At 40.5% G+C, this 27,530-nt stretch overlaps 1 protein-coding gene across 4 annotated transcripts in view; it reads left to right on the top strand.

Annotated features, from left to right (window-relative positions):
* NOX4 (NADPH oxidase 4) overlaps positions 1–27,530 on the top strand; it is a 113,110-nt gene that overhangs the window by 13,571 nt on the left and 72,009 nt on the right. For 3 of the 4 annotated variants that reach the window (XM_075080988.1, XM_075081000.1, XM_075081011.1), the window contains exons 4-11: positions 498–582; positions 1,311–1,408; positions 3,380–3,407; positions 6,531–6,603; positions 11,081–11,161; positions 15,274–15,502; positions 17,525–17,689; positions 17,839–17,901. In XM_075080988.1, the coding sequence (XP_074937089.1) occupies positions 498–582; positions 1,311–1,408; positions 3,380–3,407; positions 6,531–6,603; positions 11,081–11,161; positions 15,274–15,502; positions 17,525–17,689; positions 17,839–17,901 (822 nt within the window). The remainder of the gene's footprint in view (positions 1–497; positions 583–1,310; positions 1,409–3,379; positions 3,408–6,530; positions 6,604–11,080; positions 11,162–15,273; positions 15,503–17,524; positions 17,690–17,838; positions 17,902–27,530) is intronic. The other variant, XM_075080995.1, reaches the window with a different exon arrangement.

The raw sequence follows: 27,530 nt of genomic DNA, 5'->3' as shown, positions 1-27,530 counted from the left end.
ATAGTTTAGCTTGTTTGTGATTTGCCAGTTGCTTTTACAGAAATATAAATAATGCATTTGAGGAACATCTGTGTATTTTAGATGATTGCAAATTGAACCTGTGTGTTCTGCTCATCTTCTGACTGTACCTGTAAGATTTGATGCCTATAGATGCATATATGTATTCAAATATACCTTTCCATCTGATTCTGTTCACTAAAGAATCAGTGACACCTACAACGATTAGTGCTGGAATTACTAAATTTTAAGGCCAGAGGGAGATTACTTTATGTGCTCTTCACATCTCTGTCATACAGATCCAACTGCACTTTCTTCATTAAGACCTCAAAATTGGCTCATTGACATAATCCTGTAGTTTTTACATTCAGGTACTCTGCTTGCAAGGGCGTTAAACCCAGTAAAAGCTGAAGTTGCTATTATATTACCTCAGTTGCTGCTAGTATTTTTTTCTTTGCTTTGTTTTAGAAGAGAGATTGGTTGAATTCTTCTCTTACTAGGTTGTCAGCAGGAAAACCAGAAGGCTGCTAGATAAAAGTAAAACTTTCCATGTGATGTGTGGTGTTACAATATGCATCTTTTCAGGTGAGATCTTATTGTGCTGAGCAGCAGCTTGTTCGGGAAACACACTGAAGCGGTACTTTGTGGTTTTTCTTGCACAGTACATTTGGGGGTAGTCTTGCTCTGTGCTTCCCTGCCTTAAATTGTGAATGCTTTCTTGGATGGATGTGGGATTTGGTTTATTTTTCCTTTAAACACATGGGCTTACATTCTAATGCTGAGCCCTTCCTTAAAATTCCAGTTTCTGAAAGGACAGGTATATGAGATCAGGTCAAAATCTGCCATTACAGGTTTTACTTTCTTGCAAAATTTACATTTGTATCAAGTGTATATGTACAATAAATGTACATTTACATTTACATCTTGTAATTTTACATTTCTATTACACTCGAGGGATTTGAGTGAAGAAGCAGGGTGCTACAGGCTTATCTGCAGAAGAGGGAACAGTGGAGACAAATACCCAATTAGGTGAAAAAGGAATATTCTTGGGTGACCTTTGAATGTTGTCTCCCAGCTGAAGAATTGCCGTACAATGATTGCTGCAGTGTTAAAAAAATCTTAAAATACATACAGCTTTCTGCCATGAATATCTATAACCTGATTTACTTTAGAAGAAGAATTCCTTAGTTCCCGGGTGCATCTCATGCAGGTGATGTGATTATAGCTTGGCATCTGGGTAACCACTTTTCTTTACTTCATAGGAACATCTATCTCTTGTTTACGGATCTCAGCTTTACTTTGGTTTTTTTTAGTCTTACATGTTGCTGCTCATCTGGTGAACGCTCTTAACTTCTCTGAGAACTACAGTGAAGACTTTCTGGCACTCAATGCAGCGAACTATCGTGGTGAGGTGAGACAGATGTCCTTTCATATTTTGCTTTTAGGTATATAATTTAAATATACAATTATTTTTATATTAAATTCCACTGTATGATCCATCCTGTAATCTATACACTGCTGCCGTTTTGTGCACTGAAAACTCACCACCAAGTGCATTGCTGTGGATTTTACTTCTTTCTCTGGACAAATAATGTATTAAGCACTTTTTGTTTAAGCCAGCAGGATTCGGTCCTACTGGATTATGAGGTGGAGAATGCTGTCATTGAGTCCTTTCAGTTTGTACCCTGTTCTGCTTTTCTTCTTCTGCTTCTCTCTGCTCCTTGGGTGGGCCTGGTTGAGACACTTCTGCTGTTGTTTGGGAAAATACATTCTGCATTTGCACTATTTAGAATATAGCAGTGTGTGCCATATACTGGGGATTTGAGGGTAGGGAGATCTGAGACTGATTCTGCGTTTTGAAACTGCAGTGGGAACTGGAGTATATGTATGCCAAGGGTGGAATTAGTTATCTATCTGCATGAACTGGGGTGGAAGCTGATTTCTACTTATGAAATACTTGGTTTACATGACTTATCTGACTGTGGTGCAGATGCCTTGAAGGCATACCAGAGTCCTAGTCCCTCCTCCAGTTGCTTGCTTGTGCGTTTGGCACTGGAGAGATATTTGCAGATTTTAGGACTAAGACCAGAGCCCAGGACTCTTTCTCCTTTGGGCTACAGTCAAGTTCTCTCTTGTTCCTATTAATCCTAGTCTCAAGTCTGCATTCCTTTTCTACCAGCTTCATTAGGAAATATTTAGAATGACCCTATCCCAGCTGCATCCTTCCTGGAAAAGGAGAGCTTGACTCAGCCCAGGCTCATAAGGACCAACAACCAAGGTCTTCCACTCCCTGGGTGAATGATTTAATCACCGAGGTATTCTATGGCAGACAGACATGCCAACACCAACTATTGTGCTGAGGTTCTGGATTAAACTTGAATGTCTGCATGTGTTAGGAGTGGTCTGATAGACTTAGCCTCATCAGGAACATTAGCAGAAGCTTGTCCCAGGCAAGAATGTGCCAGGGTGTGAATGTCAGCCTGTACTGAGCAGCTTTAGGAATTTTGCAATAGAAAATGTAGATAACAACAAGCTTTTAGTAACTCTAGGTTCAAAACCTCCCAGATTTTAGGTACTCTAGTAGCTTTTGAACCGTTGTGCTTGAATTCCACTTCAACTTGTTTTTTAACTATGGTGGGCAGTCTGGATGCTGCTGTCTTCTGTATATGGGTGCACACGTCTGGATGCAGACAAGGTCAGGGAGAGGGACGCTTTGTTTTTCCTGACGTGTGTGAAGACTGCTCACCTCCCCTCCATGCATTTTACTGCAAGTTAAAAAAAAAAAAAAAAAGTTTTTCTTTGCAGTGAAGGCAAAACCTCACAAAACATAGGGCTCAGGGGAGTGAGGTGCTTTCCTGTGAGGTTGATATATTCCCTCTTGCTTTCGTGTGGTGAAGGACACAAGAACATCTGGCCTTGTATTGTCAGCTCCGCTGAGTTCAGTCCTGCTTCACTGGAGTCCACTGCAAATGTCTTGGTGATGTAACTGGCAGTAAAATGTTTGCCCCAGTCTTTCATTTAAATTCAAAATCTCTCTCTCTCTCCTGCTCCCCTCTGTCCTCCCAAAGGTATGAGGTAACTGAGTACAGTTAGGCTTTCAAAAAATAATTACTTGTTAAATTATCTGGATCCTAATTTTTCATAACAGATCGGAACTGTCTTCATTGAGGGAATGCAAAGGTTAAAGGTTTAGTTTATGTTGAACTGCAGTCAGGGAAAACTGCTACCAAATCCATTCCTGTGTGCAAATTTAGGGATTGCTTATGCCATTGGGCACGTGAGCTTTATGAGCTAATTATTATTATTATTATTATTATTACATTACTCGTATGGATATAAAATCATATATGTTGACCTTTTTTTTGGCCTGCCTGTTTTTCAGGACCCGAGGAAACTGCTTTTTGCTACTGGTAAGTGCATGGCAAAACTGAATGAGAAAGTTTGCTGTTTCTCATCATCACTCTCCAGACAAAACATTTTAATCCTATGTTCGCATGCTCCATTTGCTGTATCTCAGCTAGGCTGAGATATTATTTGTGTTAATATAACCTGGGTTTGCTTATCCAATAGTCAGGAGGGAGGAGTTACATAAGCCCTGTAGTAGGATGAGCAGCATCTTCAAAGCTGTTGTGTACAGATGAGTCAGTGGAAAATCATCAGTTTCAAACAGAGATTCTGCATAATATTAAAACCAAATTCCTAAATGATCCAATTTCTAGAAAAAGAAACACAACAGAAAAAGCAGTCTTCTTGCTTCAGCTGCTTTATTTAAGGGTTGGTTTGACTTTAGAGCCATCTGAACTGATACATGGGAATCAAGCTTCAACTCTCATAAAGAATAAATATGCAGAGAAAGTTTTGGTGCAGGAATTTAGAAGGGAGAAACATTTGGGTACGGAGGAGTAGGCACAAGCCTGAGCTGTAGTGCTTCACAAACATGTAAAGGTCCTTTCTGAGGTCATTTCTCTTTCGATCAAATGCAGAAATCCCAACTTGGTAGCATTTAGGGCAAAGTCCAAAGGAATCAGTGTGGACAGCAATAAATGGGGTTCTAGACCTGTCAATCCCAATACAGTTACTATAATTGGCGGTCTGTGGGAAAGGGCTTTCCAAAACCCCATGGTGAGGTTTAGATCAGTTAAGAGTAGAGGAAGTGAGAGAGTGAAATGATAGAAATTGAGGTACAAGTTAACTGCTAGCTGGAAATATGTCAGGTAACTGGTGTAGTTAGTGAATCAGTGACGGAGGCTTGAAAGAAGGTAACTCACAGAGGAGAGAGTTAAATATGAGTAGGGAGAATCAGAACAAGCAGCTAGTATTATATTTAATATCTTAGATAAAGGAGAAGGACTTGGGGTGAAGAATGAGTTTAGAGGCTCCATGAAATACTGTCACAGCTTCTGGGGACATTTTGAGAACTCTCTAGTTGAGCAGACGACCTGCAAGGTGGAACTTCTTGTACCTTCTGACAGCCATGAAAATATTGCATTTTCAAAGCTTTGAGCACATTGTTGCAACAAGCAGTTATTCCAAGTCACCTTAAATTTAAAATTACTCAGATCACTCCCCATCCTAACAACTGGTAAATATCATGTATTACTCGTGCTGTGGGGAGGGCTCAGACAGGGACCAAGATTTTGCTGCACTGGGACCTGTACAAATATGAAAAAAAAAAAAAGGGTCTCTTCCCAAACAGTTCAGAACTAGATTTATTGGTTGTTTCTTTTTAACACAGTGAAGAAAAAGAATAAGGAGTTGGAAAGATTTACAGTGTGATGGCTTTTCAGATCAGTCCAGGAAAGAACCTCCTTGCTTAAGGGTGTGAGGCTGGCTCTGGGAGGAACAAGTATTCAAGACTATACTTGGTGGAGGAAAAGAGAGACAGGGACAGGGAGGAGAGAAAACACTAAAAATGCACTGATGAATTGGGGGAAGGTAGTGAGTCATTTCATGTTTGCAGTTTGATGGAGAATTGAATTGAAGAACTGGATGTAAAAGGTGACCTGTGGCTCGAGTGACCATGTAGGAAGCTGAATCAAGTGCTCTACTGCACTTGGATTGGAAGTATTTGTGTCAGAGGGGAGACTGATTGCACACTACATATCAAATTAGAGTAAGAAAGAAGAAATAAAGTAGGAGGCAACAGAAAGAATGCATGTTTTCTATTGCAACTCTTTTAATTGTAACCTTTCCATGAAAGGGTGAAATTATGTTCCTTATGCAGTCCATGACAAAACTTCCATTGATTCTAAGACCAGGATTTTTCCTACGGTTGGTAAAAGTGAGGAGTGATTTAGGATGTATCAGACTTTTCAACAGGTGGATATTGAGAAGTTTATAAAAAGATAAGATTTGAAGATGTCTAAAGACTCTAAAATCACAATCAATTATTTAAAAAATTAGCTTGTTCATGTCATTAGGATGTGATCCTGTATAAGATCCTGGACCATTAAAATCTGTGGTTTTGCCATTTACATCCATGAAAGCTGGTTGAGACGCTTATATTCTGACACTAAACCAGCACTTACTTACTTTTGTGCTTGGCGATTGGCCTGACGGACTTTGTTTAAACCCAAACATGTGGCTTTTAGGGTGACTGGGCACTATGCTTAAAAACTATCATTCTTCAAGACTAAAAAAAGTTTTTGTAATGCTTCATGGATCTTAGGCTCTTAATTCAGATTTTTAATTCCTGGGATGGCAATTTTGAAGATAAGGTGCTCAGGAAATGTGGTAACTTTGGGATTTTTCTAATCTATCTACAGGCTGATGGCTTACTGTAACTTATTGGTAGGATTCTACTTTAGGACGAGAGGAATCATGCTGTAGAAGTACTCGTTTCTCTCCTTTGACTTAAAAAAGAGCCGAGGATAGACTAGTTCTGATCTGAGTCTGCATTTGAGCAGATGAGTCCAATCCCTAATGTTTTTAACCTTTCCTTCTCAAATGCTGGCTGTAGATCACTCTCACAGACCTTGCACTACGGGCAACAATTTCAAGCATGTTACAATGCCATGGAGAGTAATTTCAGGCTCCTTCTCATTCCAGAATGAAATGGGTTGGCAAACAATTATAGTGACAGCTTGCATAGAAATTGCATAGAAATTGCATAGAAATTCTGTCCCTGACCAGGTTTTTAATTGTCGCGTTCAACAGAGTTCAGGGTTTGGAATAAAAGAGGGATACAGAAACTTGTACAGCCAGTCTTACAAATAAACAAATAGACAGGATTTGTTCTGGGTTACCTGCTTAGAGACAAATGTTGTGAGCAAATGATTACAGGAGCAAAGACTGATAGGAGATCAGTGATGCATGGTGAAATTCAAGGAAAAAGGCAGTTTTCTCTGGGAAGGTGGGAAATAACACTTTCCTATCTAGTTTGGTATGTAAGTTGTCTTCAAGAGATAAATACATGCAAGAGTTTGACTGAATCATGATTAGCATGTCTAATAACTTCCACTTTCTTAAAAGGTAATAGGAGACAAGTATGCCTCTTCACAGCTCAAATGTAAGTTATCTTATGTCTGCTTTAGTTCCAGGTCTGACTGGGGTCATTATGGTGTTAGTATTATTCCTGATGTGCACAGCTTCTACGTATGCCATCAGGTAAGACTTAATCTGATCATTATGCTGAAAAATGCCATTTGAGTAATCATATTCTCCTGCTGATTAGAGGGAATGAAGAGTAAATGCCATATGAAGCAAGAATTATTTAAATGAGTGTTAAAAATACCAGTTTTCTTGCCCTACTTTTTTTTTTCTACTAGCTTGCAGGTAAATTAGCACAGTGAATTTTGTATTCAAAAAAATCACAAAACCTGATTAAATTGCCATCAGAGAAAAATATATTGTTTGAGGAATGTGCTCAGTTAAAAATCTAGACCTTCAAAAATTCAAATAGTTCTTTTTTCCTGTTCATACAGGGAGGCAGTAAACTAAGCACATGGAAAGTTCTGTCCAATGCATAAGTTAAAAGTCCACTGCAAGTAAAATGAGATGATATCTTTATCTTAATTATTTTCACCAATTAATTGTAGTGACAAACTGTAAAGAAGGGCAACAAATAAAAAACAAACCAGCAACTAAGCAAACCGAGAAAGAATTGTGCTACTTAAGTCGAATGTTGCTTTTTTAAAGCTCTGCTTCTGGTTGTCAGATATAGTCTTTTTAATGTTGATTATAATTTTGAAACAGCAGTGCAGTATTGGCTCAGAGTAGTGCTGGGATTTCTAAAGGTTTGGTCCTCCAGTGGGTTCATGTTCTGCACCAACATTACTGAACACAGACTGTGGTACATTTGAGTGGCCGGTACCTCGGAGGATCTAGCCCAACAGCGTAGCCTTTTTTAAGGCTTGGATTCTGCAATTGAAACATAAAAACCCCCTTGATTTTTGTAGCAGTCTCTGGTGAATTCAAAGACTGATTATGTAAATACATCATCTCGATTCAGGAAACACTGAAGGATATTTTAATTCCATATCTTCAAACATTAACGGTGCTCCACTGATGTAAGCTAGATATGCAGTTTGAACTTTGAACTAATCCGTCCTTCCTGAGTAGCAATGTTATCAGCCGCTGATCCAAGAAAGTAGTTCAGCAAATGCTTGTGTACTTTTTGTAGACAAAGGTACTTCCAGGGTTGAGATGTCTGTGAGGAACTGTAGGCTACAGAAGTGTAGGATAAGATTGCTGCACAAGATGTCAGACATGGCTGCACATTACATAGTCCACACAGATGGTTCTACTTGCAAAAGAAAGCCAGTTTTGGGAAGATGGAAGAATAAAACAATTACTTCACTTTGCAGCAGTGAGCCAGAACAAAGTCCTGTTTTCTCCAAGGCCATGATAAATTAGAAAAAAACAACAGCATTTATAAGTGATTGAGAAACGTAGGAAAATATATGTAGTGCAAACATATTCTTGAAAAGAATAATTTTGGGGTTCAGGCAACAAAGGTTTCCATCATTCAAAGTTACATACTTGTTACTTCCTCCTTCAGTTACTGTAAGTGCAAGTGCTTTCTGTCTTTCTGCCATCCAGCCAGCAGAATCAAAGCCCTTAAAAGATCACCTGCATCTCCTCTTACTCTAGCAATAATTCTTATTTAGAAATTTTATCCCGGCTTCTCCCTCAGACATATGGCTCGAGCTTATCTTTATAGTGTGTTTTACTAAGGTAACAAGCTTCCATATGCATCTTTCTGTCCCTTTTCAGTCTCTTTCCCTGTGGATTCTCGTATGCCTTATGATGGCTAAGCTCACACTATAGTCTTAGAAAAATTAATTGTAAATGTTCACTTCTGTCAGAAAGTGGGCTTTTAAAAAAGTATTTCAAAGACTATTATACTCTTGGTTTTCAGCCCTAATCTGCTCTTGCACGCTGACCTGCTTAATCATTTCTTCCTTCATATATTCTTCCTGAAATTTTTCTATGCATGATTATCCTGCTATTTTCATGCCTTTACTTGTACAGTAAACTGTGTAAGTATTAGGAAGATTGAATTAGCTGGTAATATTTTAAAGGGGGAAAGTGAGTATTGTTTGAAAAATTTTCTAAATTTTTGCTGTCATACCTGAGAATTAGACCAACATTTGGTGTTCAACAGTTGTTTGTTGGAAGGGTTATGATGTTATTAGAAAATACAATAAATCCTGTGAGTAAATGTTGACATTTCTGCTAACTTTCAAATGAATGTTTTAAGACTATTTCCACTGAACACAATTACTAGTGACTTTGGAAATCATATATTTAAAGGATCGTTAAAATATAAGCGGCTCCAATGGTGTCTCTTTTTGTAATCAAATATTCCATTCTTGTGTTTCATCTTCTAAACTACCACATGAATCTTCTTTTTCAAAACTAGCTGTAACAGGGTTAAAAATTTTTCCAGAACTGTGCTGCTTTCTGTGTCCCTTTCAAGCACAGTGACCTCCCCTTAAACTTCTTAGTAAATTAACTCTTGCAGGTCTACACCAAAGTAGGCTAACCAAAATTAAAGTTATTCAACCTGGTCTTATCTTAGAGTTTCTTTGAGTTCCTAAGAAATGCATTCATTCTGTGAATAATGTCTATTTTAAGCCCTAAGAAGAAGGTAAAGTAATAAATGTTCTGAAGTACTGTAAAAATAGATATGTAGCAGTAGAAAGATTGAGTGTATTAGAATACTACATGCATCTGCAGAACACATAGGTTAAGACAGATACAACCAAGAAATATAATTATTAAAATGTTGGAAAATATGCTTCATGGTAAGAGATTCAAGGATCTCCATCTCTTTAGTTTAAGGAGGTGAAGTTGAGAGGACTTCATTACATTTAGGGGAATTGATACATGTGAGGAACCAGGATTTTATGGTAGAGTTACCTGCAGGAATGCTGAAAGAAGAATGATATGCGCAACTGGATGGAAGCTGACATTTAGACATATTCAGACAAGAATTGTACAGTAATTTTAATCAGCAATAATAATTAGCTGTTGAAAACAACACATCAGAAGCTGGGATTGACTTTCTATCACTGAAATTTTGAAAAATTGGTTCATTCTGAAGAAAGTCCTCAAGAACCAATAAAAATTGATTCAGTGTGCATTGGTATTGTAGCAAGATACCAAATTAAACTGGAGATCCAAGACCTGTTTTGGGTCTGGGGCTAAATGTTATTCTCTTTGTGCCTTCTCATTGTGCTTCCACTCCCCCACACCATCATCCCTTACTTTCATCTTACTGATGTTCACTCCCACAAGTCCTTACAGATATTGACTGCATGGAAATGCTGACCAGTGTGTGGGTAGTTAGGTCTGGTTTGAGCAGCCTCAAGGAGGAGAAAGTGTTAGTGTGGTGCTGAATGGGGGAAGGATGGCAGGGTGGGGGTTCAGAGCCTGATGCTGTTGCTGGGTTCCTTAGACCTGCCCTTGCTTGGGTTTTATTTTGGTGGCCCTCAGATTATCAGAATAATTTTTTCTGTCTTGAGAAAGAAGACAAATAAGTCCTGTATTGACAGGAACAAATGCCGTGTAGGTTTCAGGTGTATTGAGGCAAGGGTAGTTAGCTGTTTGTGTAAAAGGCCATAGGAGGGGAAAAAATTCTGAAAAAAAGTTAGCTATGTCAGAGGAGTAGCTTCTTAAACTATGTTCCCAGAGTTGAGATTGTTATTTATTTAATAATTGTTTTGGCTTATGTATGGGGACAGGTTTTTTGGTTTTGGAAGGGACTTTCCTGCCATGCTGTGTAGTGTGAGAGGTGTGTTTGTGTGCTATGAAGTAGAGTATTTTCTTAACCATTTGGTTGTTGTTTTTTGGTGACTATTTTACTCAAGAAAAAACAAACAGGCGTAACAGAAAGCAGTTCCAGATGGGCTTTGGTCTTGGTTCTGTTTACATTACCTAACAAATTACTGATGAAAGGAAGTCCTCTTTCCCCTCCACCTCTCCTGATCCTCACAGTGGTAATGTTCTTGTTCCTCTCAAGACCATCAGCCCTGCAGACTCACCGTATGTGGACTCCCGCCTCGAAAATTCTCCTACCTGTCCTTTTGTTGCCTTCTTGCCATGGTTCCCTTTCCTCCTGTGTCTCCTTCCAGTCCATACCCTAACAAGTGTGGTTTTACCTTCCCACTAGGCTTTCTGCTGCTGTCTACGCTACCTGGTTGTATGTTGTACCAGTAGTGACACATTAAACACTGCAGCACTGTATTGGGGCAGGGAGAATGCAAGGAGGCACTCACTGTAAAGAGGTTGAGTTTTGAGCCTGGAGACTGAAGGACTGTTCTAGCTATAAGGATCTGATAGGGACTAAGTGGGACCTATGAAAGTAGTGAAGTCTCCTAATTTAGGAACAGTTCTTCAGCTAGCTATGTACTTCTGTGTCCTTCATCTCTCTCAGCTTTTCAGTTCTGTGCCAGTCATTTGTTCTTCCCAACACTTAATTGCTTGTGAGTGCAGTGTGTCTGTAGGAATATATACTGGGCTTTGACTATTCTACATGACTACGTGGTGTATAATGATGTCCCGTGTGCCCAGATCTGCTTTTAATTAGCAGTGATTTCATCTGAGTGAAACAGCATTGAACCATGGTTTATCTTTTCAGGGTTTCAAACTATGACATCTTCTGGTATACACACAACCTTTTCTTTGTCTTCTATATGCTGCTGATGCTGCATGTTTCTGGGTAAGTAAATGGAAAACACCATCCCTTTTCCTGAAGCACAGCCAGAAAGAGCAGTTCCCTTGATTACTGCCTTTCCTGAGCTCACATATGCACAGTGGGCCAACGTCTTGACAAGGTGCTATGCTCTTCAGTTTTTCAACAGGTTATTGTTTAAATAAGGTTCAGACTGGAGCTAGAACTGTGTGTTACTACAGCCAGCTAGCACAAAATCCTTCACTTTCAAGTTTATTCCTTGTTCATGTTACCAGTTTCTAGTGGAAAATCAAGAAAACATTATTGTTTCTTTTCTGCCCCCTCTTACCTGGCTGCTGAGAGGAGAATGTGAAGCAAAGTTGGTTATCCCTTTCTCCTTCCTCTGTACATTCCATTTTGACTCCTAAGGAGAGGGAAGGAAAGGTCTCTCCCTAATTTTTACTTCCTTATTGCTATAATAGAAAATTTACTAGTTTTTCTACTTGTTTTCACAAACATCAGACCAGTGTTCATGTGCCATGAAGCTGGTGGTCGGGTCGGTGTCTGGCACAAACAAGCCCAGCTCTACTGCGAGGTAAAGCAGCTTCCACAAGTTACAACGTGTGAAAATCTGGTCTGTTAACGTCTCTGAAATTTCCTTTGTGGATGTAAGTGCGGAGATTGGTATAGGGAAGGGAAGGTGTATTTGAAGAAGTTTTATTTCTTCAAGTCATCAAAATTCTATTGAAACATGGGGTGCTGGAATGTCTGTGTGACAATTGGCACTGCTGCTTAAAGTAAACAGTGAAAGGTAATTAGGCCTAGCAAGGTCACAGTAGGGAATATGTTGTTGAACAAAACAAATCTGGTGAACTGAAATAATAAGTTCAAAACAATTGAAACTCCTGGACACAGTTCCAGTTCTCTGTGGGTTTGTTTGGGGTTGTGGTTTTTTTTTTTTCTTCCTGTGGCATAGCTCATAACCATAACTGGAGAAGATGGATGTAACCTATTCTCCCCATCTGGGGACAGGATGAACTTTTGCTAGATTATTCTTGACAGGTGTTCGTCTAACTTCTTGAAAACATCCGGTGACGATCCTCTAGCCTCCCTAGGCAATCTGTTCCAGTGTTTGACTTTGCAGTATTTTTCATGTCCAGTTTAATTCACCTCCTCAGTGTATTATCCTTTGCCCATTGTCTTCCTAACCATGTAGCCACTTCATGAAAGAAGTAGTCTAGTTGGAGAGGTTCACAAACCAAGGCTGCAGGAATACACAAAGCATTAAACAGGCATCTTCTTGTACACAGCCTCCTTAATACTGAGTTGGAAAGCCTTTCAGTGCGAATTTGAAAGAACTGAGTGTCAATTAAAAGTGGGAGAAGAATGAGTCATGAAGAGTGGGAGTCAGTTCAAGTTTAAGATGCCTAAACGTAGGTGTCTCCGTGTTTTCTAAGTGTCTGTCTCCCATTATAGTCTAATGAGTTCTAATAAATACAGTCAATGGAGCCCCGGGAATGCTTCAGCTAACATGCTGATACAAAAATCTATATTCAAGTGAGCTAGATTGATTCCTGGGCTCCGTTGTGCTATCGAATAGAAGATCGCTTGAGAAAAAAGGAAGTTTAGACACCCGCTCTTAAGTGCCCAAGTGACTCCTAAATGGCACGTCTTAGAGGTTTGCAGACACACGGCCGGTTACTCTACAGAGTAAGGCGTTTCCTGTGGCTGGACCGCGCAGGCAGACGGGGTGAGGATTTACCTGTCTTGGGAATCTCTCCTTTTGAGTGTTTCCACAGTATTCCTGGAATACAGAAGCTTGATATTTCTAGTCAATATAAGTAGCTATAAAACATACAAAACGTTTGGAGTCCGATCCTCAGCTGATCCAAATTTGGTATTACTGTGGAGTTAAGTGGGTTATGCTGGTTCATAGGAGCTGAGAATAACAGTCACTAGAGTTATCCAAGGACTTATCTTCCGGAGGCTGAAAATTCTTAAGATTCCACCCACATACTGACCTTTAGGAGACCCCTCAAGCAACTCACCTTGAGTTGAGCAGCAGATGGATGAGAAGATAAAAGCAGTGTAGTTCCCTACAAAAACATTGAGAACTATTGACCCTTTAGCTTATCATCATTGAAATTACAAGAAATAGTGATATATATTTTCCAGCTCTAGCCAGAAGTGAATGTTGTCTCTATTTTGGGGGTGGAAAATTGGGGCAGAATGTAATGTATGCCCATGCAAATAGACTACATGCTGTGTTCCTCAGCTGGTAGGACACTTTCATATTCCTTGCCATTTTTGTCTCTCCCATTTTTGTTTGCTAAGGATGTCTGTCTCCTGCTTGCTGACATCCACAATATCAATTTTTATGTCTTCAAGCGATACACTGAATAAATATGTGAGGATATATCTCAGGCTCCTTAAGAGTTGGGCAGAACTCAACCTTTCTGGGAACTGATCTTGGGTGTGTAAGACAACTTGACTTTCCTTGACAGCTTCAGAAATGGGAGTCACTGCAGCAGCTGTTAGCAGGCAGCTTTGTCATCCCAGTTTGCCACTCAGTTAGCATGTTTGTAATAGTTTCAACAAACTAGAGATCACTGGAGGGGATGCTCATGTTTGCGATTCAGCTATTCATGTCTCAAGGAAAACTTTGAATCCTCTTTTGGGATGTTCTGAGAAGAGAGAAGCCATAAGAACAGCTGGCAGGCATGGACACAAGGTTGACTGAAAAAATATCACATGTGCTGTGACTTCCAGCTAAATCCACAAGGCACCATAATATTTATGGAGCAGGAAACTAGCATAATGCTAGGCGTATCTGTCACTTTGCAAAGATGCGATGACCAACAGTGATGCCAGATGCAAGCAGTAGGCATGATCAGGCAGTAAATACAGACAGAAGCATGGATGTAGGCACACGGACACTTCCCAAGTGATCCTACCTGGGTCAGATGTGGAGTTCAGAGTGAGCAGGTTGAACCTCCAAGCTGTACATTATTCACTGGACCATGCAGAAAGCTTGTTACTAGCTGTCAGGACTGCATTTCGGTACGGAAGAGTGCCAGTAGCCTGTTGCAACCCATTTAAGTTGGTAATATTGCAGATACCCTACTTTTCTTTCATCTTGTGAATTAAACTCTGTCACTGCTGCTGCTGTATGTGTACACTGGGGAGAGGAGGGGGGACCATATGTCCTTATATTTGGTCCTGTACTTGAGATGAGCCTTTACCACATGGCCTAGTGCTCAGAGGGCACATCTCACCAGACATTGTGTCAGTTTGCCTTTTTTCCCACCCAGCACCATCCTGTACAGCTACAGCTGTCATTTAGCCCTTTGGTTTTTTAAATATTCCTTCTTGTTGTTTTACTGTCATCAAATCCAGATTTGGAGACAAGTAGTACTTGCATGGAATTTTATTACTAGTGTTATTGGTTCTTCCCTGTTTTCAGTGATTCATTCATGTGTTGAGATATCCCAGAGTGTCTCAGGTTTCCACTTCTTCCTTCATAGTTTCTACCTGCAGTTGCAAAGTTCTCACTTCATTTTACTATAAATTTAACTTCAGCTTAGAAAACAAGCATGGACCCCACAAAATAATTCGCAAGGTTCCTTGGCTATCATGCAGGACTTTCTTTTTTCCTTCTATCTATTGGACAAGATGATATTCAAAGGAACAAATTATACCATTGTGTGCAAAACTTATAAACACTGAGTATTGGGAACATTCCTGCAGTTTATGATTTGGCAACTTAGGCCGCTTCTGCTACAGATTGCCTTAAAGAACGGGGTTTGCTGACTGTAGGGAGGATGAGTGAAAACAGCCTGGGTGTGACTGAACTGGAAATGTGATTATTTAATTTTTTTCAAGGCTCCCACAATATCTCTGCCTTTCAAGCCCTATTAAGCTTGAGGCTGTTCAGTGGGGGAATGCCAAGTGAGCTGGAAAAGTTAAACCTTGCCTCTAGTGACAGAAGGCTCTGTTCTTGCAAAGCTTCGATCTCATTGAAAGTCCTGAAAGCAAACGGAAAAAAAAATCTTGCAGAAGATGAGCCTTGTGACTGCTTTCTAAAACCCTCACTGAATTAAGATAAGTTGCTTGGTTTTGACTGTTAATTCAGTGTCTTTGCCATTTTTATTTTCCTGTAGGGGAGTGCTCAAGTACCAAACCAACTTAGAGGAACACCCTCCTGGTTGCTTCAATCCTAACAAAACACTCCGAGAGAATACGACGGTGCCAAAAACTTTTGAAGAGACGTTTCCTGACTATACTACTGAGCCTTTCCCAGAGGACTTATCAGTACCAGAACCCTTTGTGCAAAATAACTTTATGAGAATTTGTTCTGAGGAACCGAAGTTCCAGTCACACTTCCCAGAGGTCTGTATGATCCGACGTTTCAGGTATTACAAGCCATGCCAAGTCTTTCAGTCAGCCATAACCACTAATTATTTCTTTTCCAGACCAGATGTTTTAATAATGGAAAATATTATTAAAACCCTTTCAGGCATTCAAAGATTTGGTGGGGAAAAAACAATCTGTATTAAACTTTGAACTGCGTTACAATGTGGTGCATAGAATAGGGTAGAAAAATGTCAAGAGATTGGCTATAATGTTCTTTTTTTGTACGACGCGATAAGAGATGTATTGGTCTTGCTATAAATGTGACTTTAAATTACAGCATAGCACTTGAGAGCAAACATTTATATAACATATTCACAAGGTCCCTTTGTAAGCATTGTGCGGCAGTAGTTAATTGCAATAATCAAACTCCATTTGTTCTCTTTTTTACCATGCGGATGCAAGTCCTAGTACTCATTTCTGGGTTGCAGTTGGTTGTGGTTTGGCTTTGTATAGCCTGTTGTTTGCAGATAGGCTTGTTTTATATGTGACATGGGTAAATGAGTGCGATGACAGTGGGGATAGAAAAGCCTTTTCTTTTTCTGTTTTCCGTTTTCCTTTTGTTTCTTTATGTTTTGTGGCAGCAGCTTTTTCTTCATCCAAATTTTCTCTTTTCTTTTGAGAAAAGATGGGCTGGGCTGTTTTGGCAAGTAGCCTGAGGAAGTTTGGGAGTACAGAGTTCACAAGTCTAAGGCCCACCATTCACGGTGGTCCCATAACAGACATCATGGGATTTTATTATTATTTTTTTAAAAAATTGTTTTCTGTAGGACACTTATGTCCCTTACTATCTGCAGTGGGAACCCATTTTTCTATGGAGCATGTAATTGTAATAAGAAACAGCCAATTCTACGTTGAAGTCCACCAACAAAGTTCTTTGGATTTGTATTTTGTTCTGGCAATACTCCTGAATTGCAAGCATTGGTGTATATCTGGCTCCATATGACCCACAGGACACCAAAACAGTCTTGTTTGGGGCTTAAGATGTCAGCTTTGGAGCCATTTATATGAAAAGAAGAGCCATGGAAAGAAAAGGCCACTCAGTGTTCTGGCAGTTCGTAACATTATTTTAGGCCTTTTTTGGGTTTGGAAGCATTTTATGCACTTGGTGATACCAAGTGTAAAAAAAAAAAAAAAAAAAACACCTTACATCTTGTGAACTACTGAAGTTTTTAAGGCCAGAGGTGCTTGAGGAAATTAAATACTCTGCTACTTGCAAGAGATGCTGATGTGTAACTTCAAAAATTGGGAAGATAGATGAGGGTCGAGGGCACTTCAGTGCCATGGCTTGAATGGCGGTTAGTAATTGACTCTTAGGATAGGATTTAGCTGAGCAGCTGCAAATGTCTCCCCCTGAGGCAGTCACTCAGGGCTCCCCGTATAATCAGTGCAGAGAAATGGGCATTTCCAGAGCATTTTTGGTCTAGCATACACATCTTCCACAGGGGAAATGAATCGTGATTCAGAAGTGCCCATTTCTTTCCCTTGTCTATGATTTTACACTAGCTTAATATAAGCATAAATTCTATAGCACAAGAATTGCCTCTTTCTTAGGTTTTGCTTGTACATGAGATGATCAAAAGAAGGTAATAGTGAAATAATATTGCAAGCCAGAAAGTGTTTTTCTATAAAGGTTAACCAGTTTTTTAGTGCTCTGGTCTGTCAGATTTTGAAACAGTGCATGTACTGTGTCATTCACTGCTGAAACCAGTTGCAGTCTAACTACATAAAACCAGAGTAACATGGTTGCAAATGAGGTCATTAGCATTTTGTTCCTGATTGAAATTGTTTGTGCTTGTGGGTGATGCTGCCAGTTAGACTGATTAAGCCTCCATAATGCACTCTGATTCCCGCACGTAGAGAGATGTGGAGGTTACTTGTGACCAACCCACTGTTCCACAACAGATGTGAAATAAGGGCCTACAAGCATTCGTGTAGTTTTGAAATTAGAAAGCATAAAATGAAAAGTCCTTGAGGTAACATATTTTTGTTCTCCCATAGACCTGGTTTTGGATTTCTGGTCCTCTGTGCTTGTACTGTGTGGAAAGGCTGTACCGCTACATCCGCAGCAATAAACCGGTCACAATAACTTCAGTGATAAGCCATCCCTCCAATGTCCTTGAAGTAAGGATGATGAAAGGCGACTTTAAAGCAAGGCCTGGTCAGGTGAGCTAATGTGCCCCTAAAAAAATCACTGCTGTTCACATAGCATTGTCTGTAGGGATGACTTTCACTTTGTACGTACTAACCCATCGCTGAACGTTTTTAACATATATTTTCTATTATTTTATTTTCTCTGGCTGATTTTGTTTCAGTATGTTATTCTACATTGTCCAAGAGTGTCCGCACTGGAAAGCCATCCATTCACCCTTACAATGGTAAGAAATACATTTTTTTTCTGTACTTCCCCTTTTATATATATTTAGTAAGCAAATGCTCTTTATTTCCTTCAAGGTGAAAACTCCTTCCAGAAGAGCTTATGTTTCATTTATGAGGGTACCAATGAATACGAAATCAGATTATTATTATGTATGCCAGTGCTCAATACATATTTAATTTTCTCCACTGTTGAGAAAATAATAATGGGAACTTTTTTCAAAGTCTTCCATAAGAGGAAAACAATTATAAATAAATAAATAAAATCCATGTGATTTTGATCATTGTTTCATAAAAGAGGCTTCAGCCGTTTTTGTAGACCTTAACACAGAATGAGCACAAATTGTAACAAATTTTCTGTCATCTTTCCTATTCAATGAAAAAACATTCTTGCAACTGCCTTTTTCCAAACTTAGAAAAGCATCAAGTTTAAAAAAGGAGTTTCTAAAATAGTCTTCTGATTTATTTTCACATTAAGAGATGTATCGATGACTTAAAGTGACATACCAGTGAAGTCATACAACATTGGGATTTTACTTACTCAGCTCAGTTGATCTAGAGTGGGAACTGGACCCCAGGAGACAGGCTGGAATAAAGCAAAATTGTTTGTAAACGTATCTGAAGTTCTCCAGGAGTGAGCAGTGCAGAGGCACAGGAAACGCTACCAGAAAATCACTGTACTGCACTGGCTATCTTGTTACGAAAAGCAGAGTCTAAGGTTGGATATTAGTGCCAGCCTTTTCCTTCCAAAGGGATTAACTTAGGATCACTTGAAACTGCTGTTCTTCTTCAGGAAGACCATGGAGACAAATATTCATGTTTCTTTTCTTTGGACTGATAACTGATACTTTATCCCCACTGAATTGTACCCTGTGCTACGGAACAGCTGAGATGTTTTAATGTTACTTGAAAGTCAGAGGGCACAGCCAGCTCCTATCCACTCCCAGCTCTTTGGTTTTGTGGGGTGTTTTGTTTTAATTTATTTGTCTATATGCTGAGCTGGCAGGCAGCTACTATCACAAGGGAACCCACGCTAAATTCCATCCAAAACAAATTTTGTGCTGTCAATCTTGGAGTGAATCTCACTTAAAGGAAGCTGCCTCTGTATAGCTTGATGAAGCAATATGGGCACTTGCATAGCCTGATTTTTGCAAGGTTTTCCTGGCTATTCACTTAACTGGTAGAAAGCAGAGGCGTATGTTGTTTATCTGTTGTTAACTCCAGTAGACAATTTTTAAGGCTTTCCTCTGTATAGGGTGTGAAGGTAACTAGATATCCAATACTGCAAAATGATGTGCATTGCAGTACTGATGGAATGGTAGCTGGTTTTTTGTGCAGAATGGTTCAATCAGTATTTATATTTTTTATTAGTTTAGTGATCAGAAAATAAATTTAAATAACTTAGCATAAGTCAGATTGCTCTTTACACTCGTTTGGCCCTAGCGTAGCTATATTTAATAAAGTTACACCTGTTCTATACCAGCGGACTTATCTTATTTAAACATTAATCTCAAAACACCATGTTGTTGATTGCTGACTGTCCATCTCAGTGGAAGTTGAAATAATGGTAATAATTTGATCACAAGTAGTAATTGCACAGTTTGGAAACTATGAGGCTGTTAAAAAGATTTACTGTTCTTATATTAGGACACTGCAAAAACAATGGATTGTGTGATTCTGACTCCCAGAAATAATGTAATCAAAGGATATTAGGCCTGATTCAGTAGTCTTGTCTCTGGCAATACTTCTCATTTGTTATGATGGGAGTTTTTATCAGAAAAGAGACTGCTGACATGGACCTACTGGGTTAGATCATAAAATGAAGTTGAATATGATGTTTTATTGAAGTCAGGTTCTTTGCATGAGTTGAGGGTTTCATGCAGTACTTAAAATGGCATACAACAACAATGCATGTTATGAAAAATGGTTTTTGCACAAAAACTTCTGGATCTAGGAGTTATGGAAAATAGATCTGTTGTTGTAAGTCTGAGTTTCCTTAGTGAATATAAATAACTCAGTTATATTCAGATATGTGCAGTATATTTCAGATATATGTCTGGTTGATAAATTACAGTTTGTGTAATTTTTACAGTCATGTATAAAATATGTAACATTAGAACTAGCAATTTCCACTTAGACACAATGCATTATATTTTAAGTATGTAATACTATACTGGGCATTTTCTGTTCATGCTTAGTGCTTTTACACTTTAAAGTACAGTGATATCCTTCAGCATAACTTCAAGATTGCATACATGTTTTAACTATTACAAGATATGAAGTTACCACTGAGTTACTGAGCTTCATCTTTATTGCCACAAACATATTTCGGTAGAATGCCAACCGTGCTGGAGAAATGCTGTTATTGAGTAAACGGCTGTTTTACAGCATAATGAGGATCTGAAATGTCTAGGTTTATGACAACCTTTTTGCCCAGCCTAAGCAGGGGACAGTCGTTTCCACATGTCTTTCTAGGTCATAGAATATGCCTTGGGCTGCTCTCCTGCTTAGAGAGCTTTTTTTGTTGTTGTTGTTTAATATAATGCCAGACTTGGGACTGTGTAGAGTGTGTAGGGAATAGCTTAACTCAGTATTTTTTTTCTGCTCCCGTCTGATCTACCTGTAGTTACCAGGCAAGCTAGAATACTACTGCTGCTGCTTTTGTTGGATGATGATAATCCCTGTGTTATTTTTCTAGGCTGGTGTAGGAGCGTGGGGCTCAGAGCCACAGCGTGAGGGGTATGAGGGGTCTGTGGGGCTTCCGATGCTGGAAGTGCAGCGCAGCGATGACTGCAGCAGAGCTAGGGGGAAGGCTGCAGCCTTCTTCCTGGCACTGTTGTCTTGCTTGGTCTCTATGTGATGTTCTGTCTAAGCTGATGAAACATCTCACTGTGCCTGGAGTATGCCTAAAAGACAAGCAGTGACCAGTTGAGGCATATCTTTATACTCTAAGCAGGACTGTAAGCAAAAGCGGAAAGGAAGGGTTGAGTCGGCGTGAAGGAGTCATGCAGATATTTTACTAGTCCCTTCCCTTTTCAAGGTTGTGTAATATTTACAGTTTAGCTCCATTTCTTACATAACACTGGGGTGCAGGAAAACACTGGGAGGCCTGAACCCACTCCCACTGCACTCTGGCAAAGCTCCCATGTGTTTCACTCGGAGCCAGAGGGAGCTCTGAATCATAACCGAGTGAGCATAAAGAGGTAAGCATTGTTCAGGAACGTGTGCAGTGGTGTTTATTTTCGTTTCCTTTTTGTCAGTTGAAAGCATTCTTCCCCCTGCTGATGGAAGGAATGAGCAGAAGTCATTGGTGCAAAATGCACACGAGAATTTGGAGATACAAAATCCTTGTTGCTCTGAACTCAGAGCTGCCAGTCTGGCTTCTTTGCTACCTGGTGCCCTGGCTCGGCTGTCAAAGGCTTCATGTCACAGAGTCACCGAATTGTTAAGACTGAAAGGGACCTCTGGAGATCATCCTGTCCCCTGCCCTGCTCAAGGAGGGCCACCTAGACCCAGTTGTCCAGGGCCATTTCCAGACAGCTTTTGAACATCTCCAAGGACGGAGACTCCACAACCGCCCTGGGCAACCTGTTCCAGTGCTCAGTCACCCTCACAGTAAAAAAGTGTTTCCTGATGTTCAGAGGGAACCTCCTGTGTTTCAGTTTGTGCCCACTGCCTCTGGTCCTGGCACTGAGCACCACTGAAAAGAGCCTGGCTCCACCCTCTTTGCACCCTCCCTTCAGGGATTTATATACTTTGATAAGGTCCCCTTAAGCCTTCTCTTCTCCAGGCTGAACAGACCCAGCTCTCTCAGCCTTTCCTCATAGGAGACACGCTTCAGTCCCTTAATCATCTTCATCGCCCTTGGTTGGACTCTCTCCAGTAAGTCCATGTCCCTCTTGCAGCGAGGAGCCCAGAATTGGACACAGTGCTCCAGGTGTGGCCTCACCAGTGCTGAATAAAGGGGAGGCATCACCTCCCCCGGCCTCCTGGCAATGTCACTTGTACGCTCTAAAGTTCAGGCACTCAGAGATCCCAGTTTTCTCTCAGGATTGTGTGGAAGCTGGCATTTTTTAACTCAATTTTTGAAGCATGCTTCCACTGATATTTTTTTTTTTTTTTAATTCACTTGTGTGACTTTGTATTCACTAGTGTGACACCTTGACTTTGTTATCCATTGCAAAGGCTGGGAGTGGTAATGAAGGGATAACCCGATGTCTGGGATTCCTGCAGGTGACCTGCCAGCCAGTTCTAGGTAGTTCATACTGGGCTCCTAGCTTCATATTTTCGTCATTGCTCCATTGTCTTTGATTTCAATTTGACAAAATGTTTTCTTTTTAACACGTTTTACAGTGCTTCTTTCACTGGTTTCTATACACAACTGTGCACAACTGTTGCTATGCTATGTAAAACAGTGTGAGTAACGCTTTTAGACCTGTATTCCCTGTAGTCTGATTTACTTATTTTAGGTAGGACATTATTGCATCTTAAAATTGAATCTGAGCAGAATACAGTCAGTTCCAAGATACTTTGATCTGTAGGGGGGAGAAATATTTTCTGTACATAAATCTCTTAGTCGAGGGTTTGTAAAGGGACAAATGATTTTTGTGTTTCCACTTGATTAGCTCTTTTAAGGAGATTTGTCTTTCAGACCAAGTGCACAATATGGTCTGTAGATGCGACCATCCAAAGAAACATCAGAAATTATCTCTTCAGTGTTGTACTTCCCAAGACTGACATTTCTTTGCACTTCTGAGGAAGAAAGTGTGGAACTCATCTGGTGTGGAATGCGGTTTAAATGTCATTGCCTATAGCAATCTTTAAAAGCCTTGGAAAAGAAAACAAGCATCAGCATAGTACAGATTTCTAGTCGTGAGGATGGTCCTGCATTACAGTTTATGTGTTCAAAACATTTCTTCCACTTTCTTTAGTACACAAAGCCTCACCTCTTACCAAAACTAAGAAAAAGAATCAGTTTCTGGAGATTCTTCCATCTTTTTGTTTTTACATTTTGGAAAGTGTTTGTTTCCTCTGACTTCATTATGGTTGCTCTTCATTTTAACTTGTATGAACAAGAAGAGTCTCAGGCTTGCAGTCTATAGTAGCATTGGCTTTCTTTCCATCTCCATCTTACATTTTCCACTTAGGATTGAGTTCCCTCTCTTTCCAGACACTTAACCACACTACTGATTATTTGCAGCAGCATGAAACCATAGTACTGACCATTTATGGCTGTGCACTTCCTTTTTTTGCTAATGAGTGACTTCAGTTGTAGGTTCCTGTTTACAAAATACATTAGTGTCTTACAAGAGAAGTCACCTTTTCTGCTATGTTTTTGGCATTTCTTGCGTGGCATGAAGTGCTTGGCAGTAAGCCTCGTGGAACTAGCCTTGTGTTTTGCAGATGTTAAGCGCTTCAGAAGATGTGCTGGGTCCTTTCATGTGGTCTCTGCAGAGTGTACTACCGAGTCAGTGCAAGCCACAAACTCTCACAAGCTGCAGTTCAGACAGCTTGGCTACAAAAAAGACTGGTGTCTACTCCCAGCACCTCGTAAAGCTTGGTAACCTTGTTGTTTTAGTAGTGTTGATTTGCTTGTGGCAAAAGAATGTAGGAAACAATTACATCACTTCATATGGAACTTAGATTGTGACAGACCTTGAAATAATAACAAGACCAAGAGATGAATTCTCTTAAATCTGGAGATGGCTCAGATCTGAAGTTAGGTGAAAACTTCTGCCTTGCAACAAACATCCACAAATGCGGGATCAAATAATCTGTTATCTCAAATTTGTGATAGTTTTGGTTGTCACTAGCTGATGTTATGCCCCTGTTTCCCCTTGGAACTGAAGTCTACATTGCACAAAGATAGGAGATGCTGTTCGGCTGTTGTGGTGTGAATTCAGAGCACGCTTAAACTGCTGGCTGAATAGTTTAAAGTTTAAAATCTTTCCTTCTGGTACATGCAAGGAACAATGCAAACTGTTCAAAACTGTTCTTTCAATAGGTACCATCTCTAAAGTAGATGTACCACCTCTGAGGAGAAAAGAAAATCAGACAGTTCTCAGTAGAGAACTCAGTAGAGAACTGACTTTCATCAAAGCTTCTTTACTGCCCCTTTTACAGTGGTGGCTATGGAGGAGAGCGTAGCAGATGGTGTGGTGATTGAATGAGTCAGTTTGCAGTATCCTCTTTCCTGAAGTTGAACTGCTGATAGAAAGGCTTCATTAAGTTCTGTTTTATGGCAGCAACATAGATTTGCTGTTTGGAATAGTGATTTTTATATCTATCTATCTATCTATATATATATAGATATATTTTTTATCTAAAATTTTGGATCTCAAGGGATTGTTCTTTTTCATTTCTGTCAATTGTGTGTTGATAATAAACTGCCTTTTCAGGTACTTTGACACTTCACCATAACAAAATATCTGAAGTACCACTTTATCACCCAGGACATGAGTCATCAGGGTTTTATGCGTTCTCTGTAGACACTGAGACAGCACCTCCTCTAGACTGGCACTCTCATCATGCAAAACAGACAAAGGGGAGTGATTTTGGCTAATCCATACTTCCGGAGTACGAGGGCAGGAGACTCTTCTAAGAGACATTCAGGACAGGAGCCAAACCTTAAATCCTCTGAATCACATTACTACACTGACTAGAGAAGTGCTAGAGTTAGTCCCTGGGAATCCCTGCTCAGATGCTGCGGGTGCTGAAGAGGTGGGAGGCTTGAACTGAGTTCTGCACTCTGTAGTTCTTATCTGGTGATTTCAGTGACCCAACCTCAATTCTTCTATTCACTGAAGTCACTCATGCAAATAATCCATATTGGATTTCTCTGCGATTTGGGACATCATTTTGTTGGAAGTTATGAAACAGTAGTTCTAAGCCCACTAAGCTCAGGCTTTTCAGGCAGAGAAAAAGCATTTCCTGGTCTGTGTAGGTCAACCTTCACTGACTAACTTGACACAGAGTTTTCATTCCTCTCTCCATCATTCCTCCTGACCCAGCACCATTGGTAGGATGCCCCGTCCCATCCTACAGTTCCCCTTTAAGCATCCAGCGATCCTTTTGGAAAGAGTGAAAAAGCCATCTGTTATTAAGGTAAAAGGCTTAATATGAAGATGTTAATCTACATTGTAAGAAGTTGACTGTCCATGTAGAAAGTACCACCTCTTCTGCTCCTGTGAACATCACAACGTTAAATATTTTGGATAAATGTCCTAGTACTTTACTCATATCTATAAAGCTGTCCAGGACCTCATTTGTTATTCCAACAGACATATATCTTGAGCTTGATGTTTGTTGTCTTTTCAGATTAATACTGTTTTAGCACTGAAGTTGTCCTTCAGTAATTTTTTTTAACTGACACATACATGTATTCCAAGATACTCTCTTTGTTACTCACACACAGGTAACTTACATAATCTCCTGTTGAGCTTTCCCTGCCTCTCTGCTTAAGCTGTACCGTGCTTGTGTGCTGATTAGTAGCTTCACAGGATGGAGTTAATAGAGGCAGAAGGCATGGAAGTGGCACACATAAAGTGAAGAATAACACCAAAACAAGGAGCTGAAAGCAAACATCCCAGTCTTCAGACTCCGGGACTTTATGAAATATCTGCTTTATACTAGCATGAGTGGCTGCTTCTTCAGCTCCTCCAAAGAGTTTGGGCTCTTCATTCAATGTCTAGATCCTAGTTCTGGTAGCAGGTAAGTAGAGATCAACTACCTGCAACAGGCAGTTTGAAACTTCCTTTGAAATTAGAAATTTTCTCCTGTGGTATAATATGCTCTGACCTCCCCTACTTTGGTGCTGCATAACAAATTTGATTTTAAATCCCATTGAAGTAGAAGCTGGAAGAGTCTGGTAACAAAAAGCATCAAGAAGTTCTGTCCCTTTTCTAGTTCTCCATCTTTTTGCGCGGATGATTAATTTGAAGCAGATCCCATCAGGAGGATTTGTAGTGCGTCGTCTTTCTCCCTTTCTTTCCACATAAAGTTCTACAGCAGTAAGAAAAGGAAAAGTCTGGAGGGACTTGAATTCTCTGCTCATATTCATGGATGGTCAAGTCCTTGCTATGTGATTTAGGGCATGTAGCAAGTTAGGGGGCGAGTATGTGTGCACTTTTTAATAAGTCAAAGCTGAACTTGGAGGAGGGGAGAGGACAAGATGGCATATGCAGATACCCAGATCCACAGGCAAAATCCAAATATATATTACTGAGGAAGAATTCTTTGTCTGTTTAGTATTCAAATTACAATTCTATAAAGTAATAGTTACTGAAAGCCAGGCAGTGAAACTCTTAAGTCGATTAATCAACACAGAGTAGGTAGAAAAATTACCTGAAAGAGTTTTCTGGATGTGTATGACAAATTATAGTACTGTACCTAAATGTCTTAGAGCTATTACTTATTCATACATTTTTTACCTTTGAGGCTTTTGTTTGATTTCACAGAATCACAGAATGGCAGGGGTTGGAAGGGACCTCTGGAGATCATCTTGTCCCACCCCCCTGCTTGAGCAGGCACACCCAGAGCAGGGGGCACAGGAACGCGTCCAGGTGGGGTGTGAATGTCTCCAGGGAAGGGACCCCACAGCCTCCCTGGGCAGCCTGTGCCCCTGCTCTGGCACCCGCACAGGGAAGGAGTTCTTTCTCATATTGAGGTGGAACTTCCTGTGTTCCAACTTGTGCCCATTGTCCCTTGGCCTGTCACTGGGACCCACTGAAAGGAGTCCAGTCCCATCGTCCTGACACCCACCCTTTAGATATTTATAGGTATTGATGAAATCCCCCCTCAGTCTTCTCTTGCCCAGGCTAAACAGACCCAGGTCTCTCAGCCTTTCCTCATAAGGGAGATGCTCCAGTCCCCTGATCATCTTGGTAGCTCTCCGCTGGACTTGCTCAAGCAGTTCCACATCCTTCTCTAAACTGGGGGGCCCAGAACTGGACACAGCACTCCAGATGTGGTCTCGCTAGGGCAGAGTAGAGGGGGAGGATAACCTCTCTCAATCTGCTGGCCACACTCCTTTTAATGCACCCCAGGACACCGTTGGCTTTCTTGGCCACAAGGGCCCAGTGCTGGCTCAGGGTCACCTTGCTGTCCCCCAGCACTCCCAGGTCCTTCTCAACAGAGCCGCTTTCCAGTAGTTCAGCCCCCAGCCTGTACTGGTGCATGGGGTTGTTCCTCCCCAGGGGCAGGACCTTGCACTTGCTCTTGGTGAATTTCATGAGGTTCCCCCCGGCCCAGCTCTCCAGCCTGTCCAGGTCTCGCTGGATGGCAGCACAGCCTTCTCGTGTATCAGCCACCCCTCCCAGCTTGTTGTCATCAGCGAACTTGCTGAGGTTACACTCTATCCCATCATCCAGGTCATTGATGACTATGTTGAATATGTTGCCCTGGTTATCTTCTTCCTTATATTTAAGGTCCAGCAGCATATGTCACCTCATTGGCTCCTCCACCACTTGCATCAAAAAGTTGTCCTTGATGCTCTGCAGGAACCTACTGGATTGTGCATGCTTTGCCATGTTGCTTTCCCAGCAAATATCAGGGTGGTTGAAGTCTCCCATGAGGAACAGGGCCTGCGATTGCAAGGCTACTTCCAGCTGTCTGTAGAAGGCTTCATCAGCTT

Source organism: Phalacrocorax aristotelis, chromosome 1, assembly GCF_949628215.1.
Source record: "Phalacrocorax aristotelis chromosome 1, bGulAri2.1, whole genome shotgun sequence".
Taxonomy (NCBI): domain Eukaryota; kingdom Metazoa; phylum Chordata; class Aves; order Suliformes; family Phalacrocoracidae; genus Phalacrocorax; species Phalacrocorax aristotelis.
This window is presented reverse-complemented; position numbering and strand designations above follow the sequence as displayed.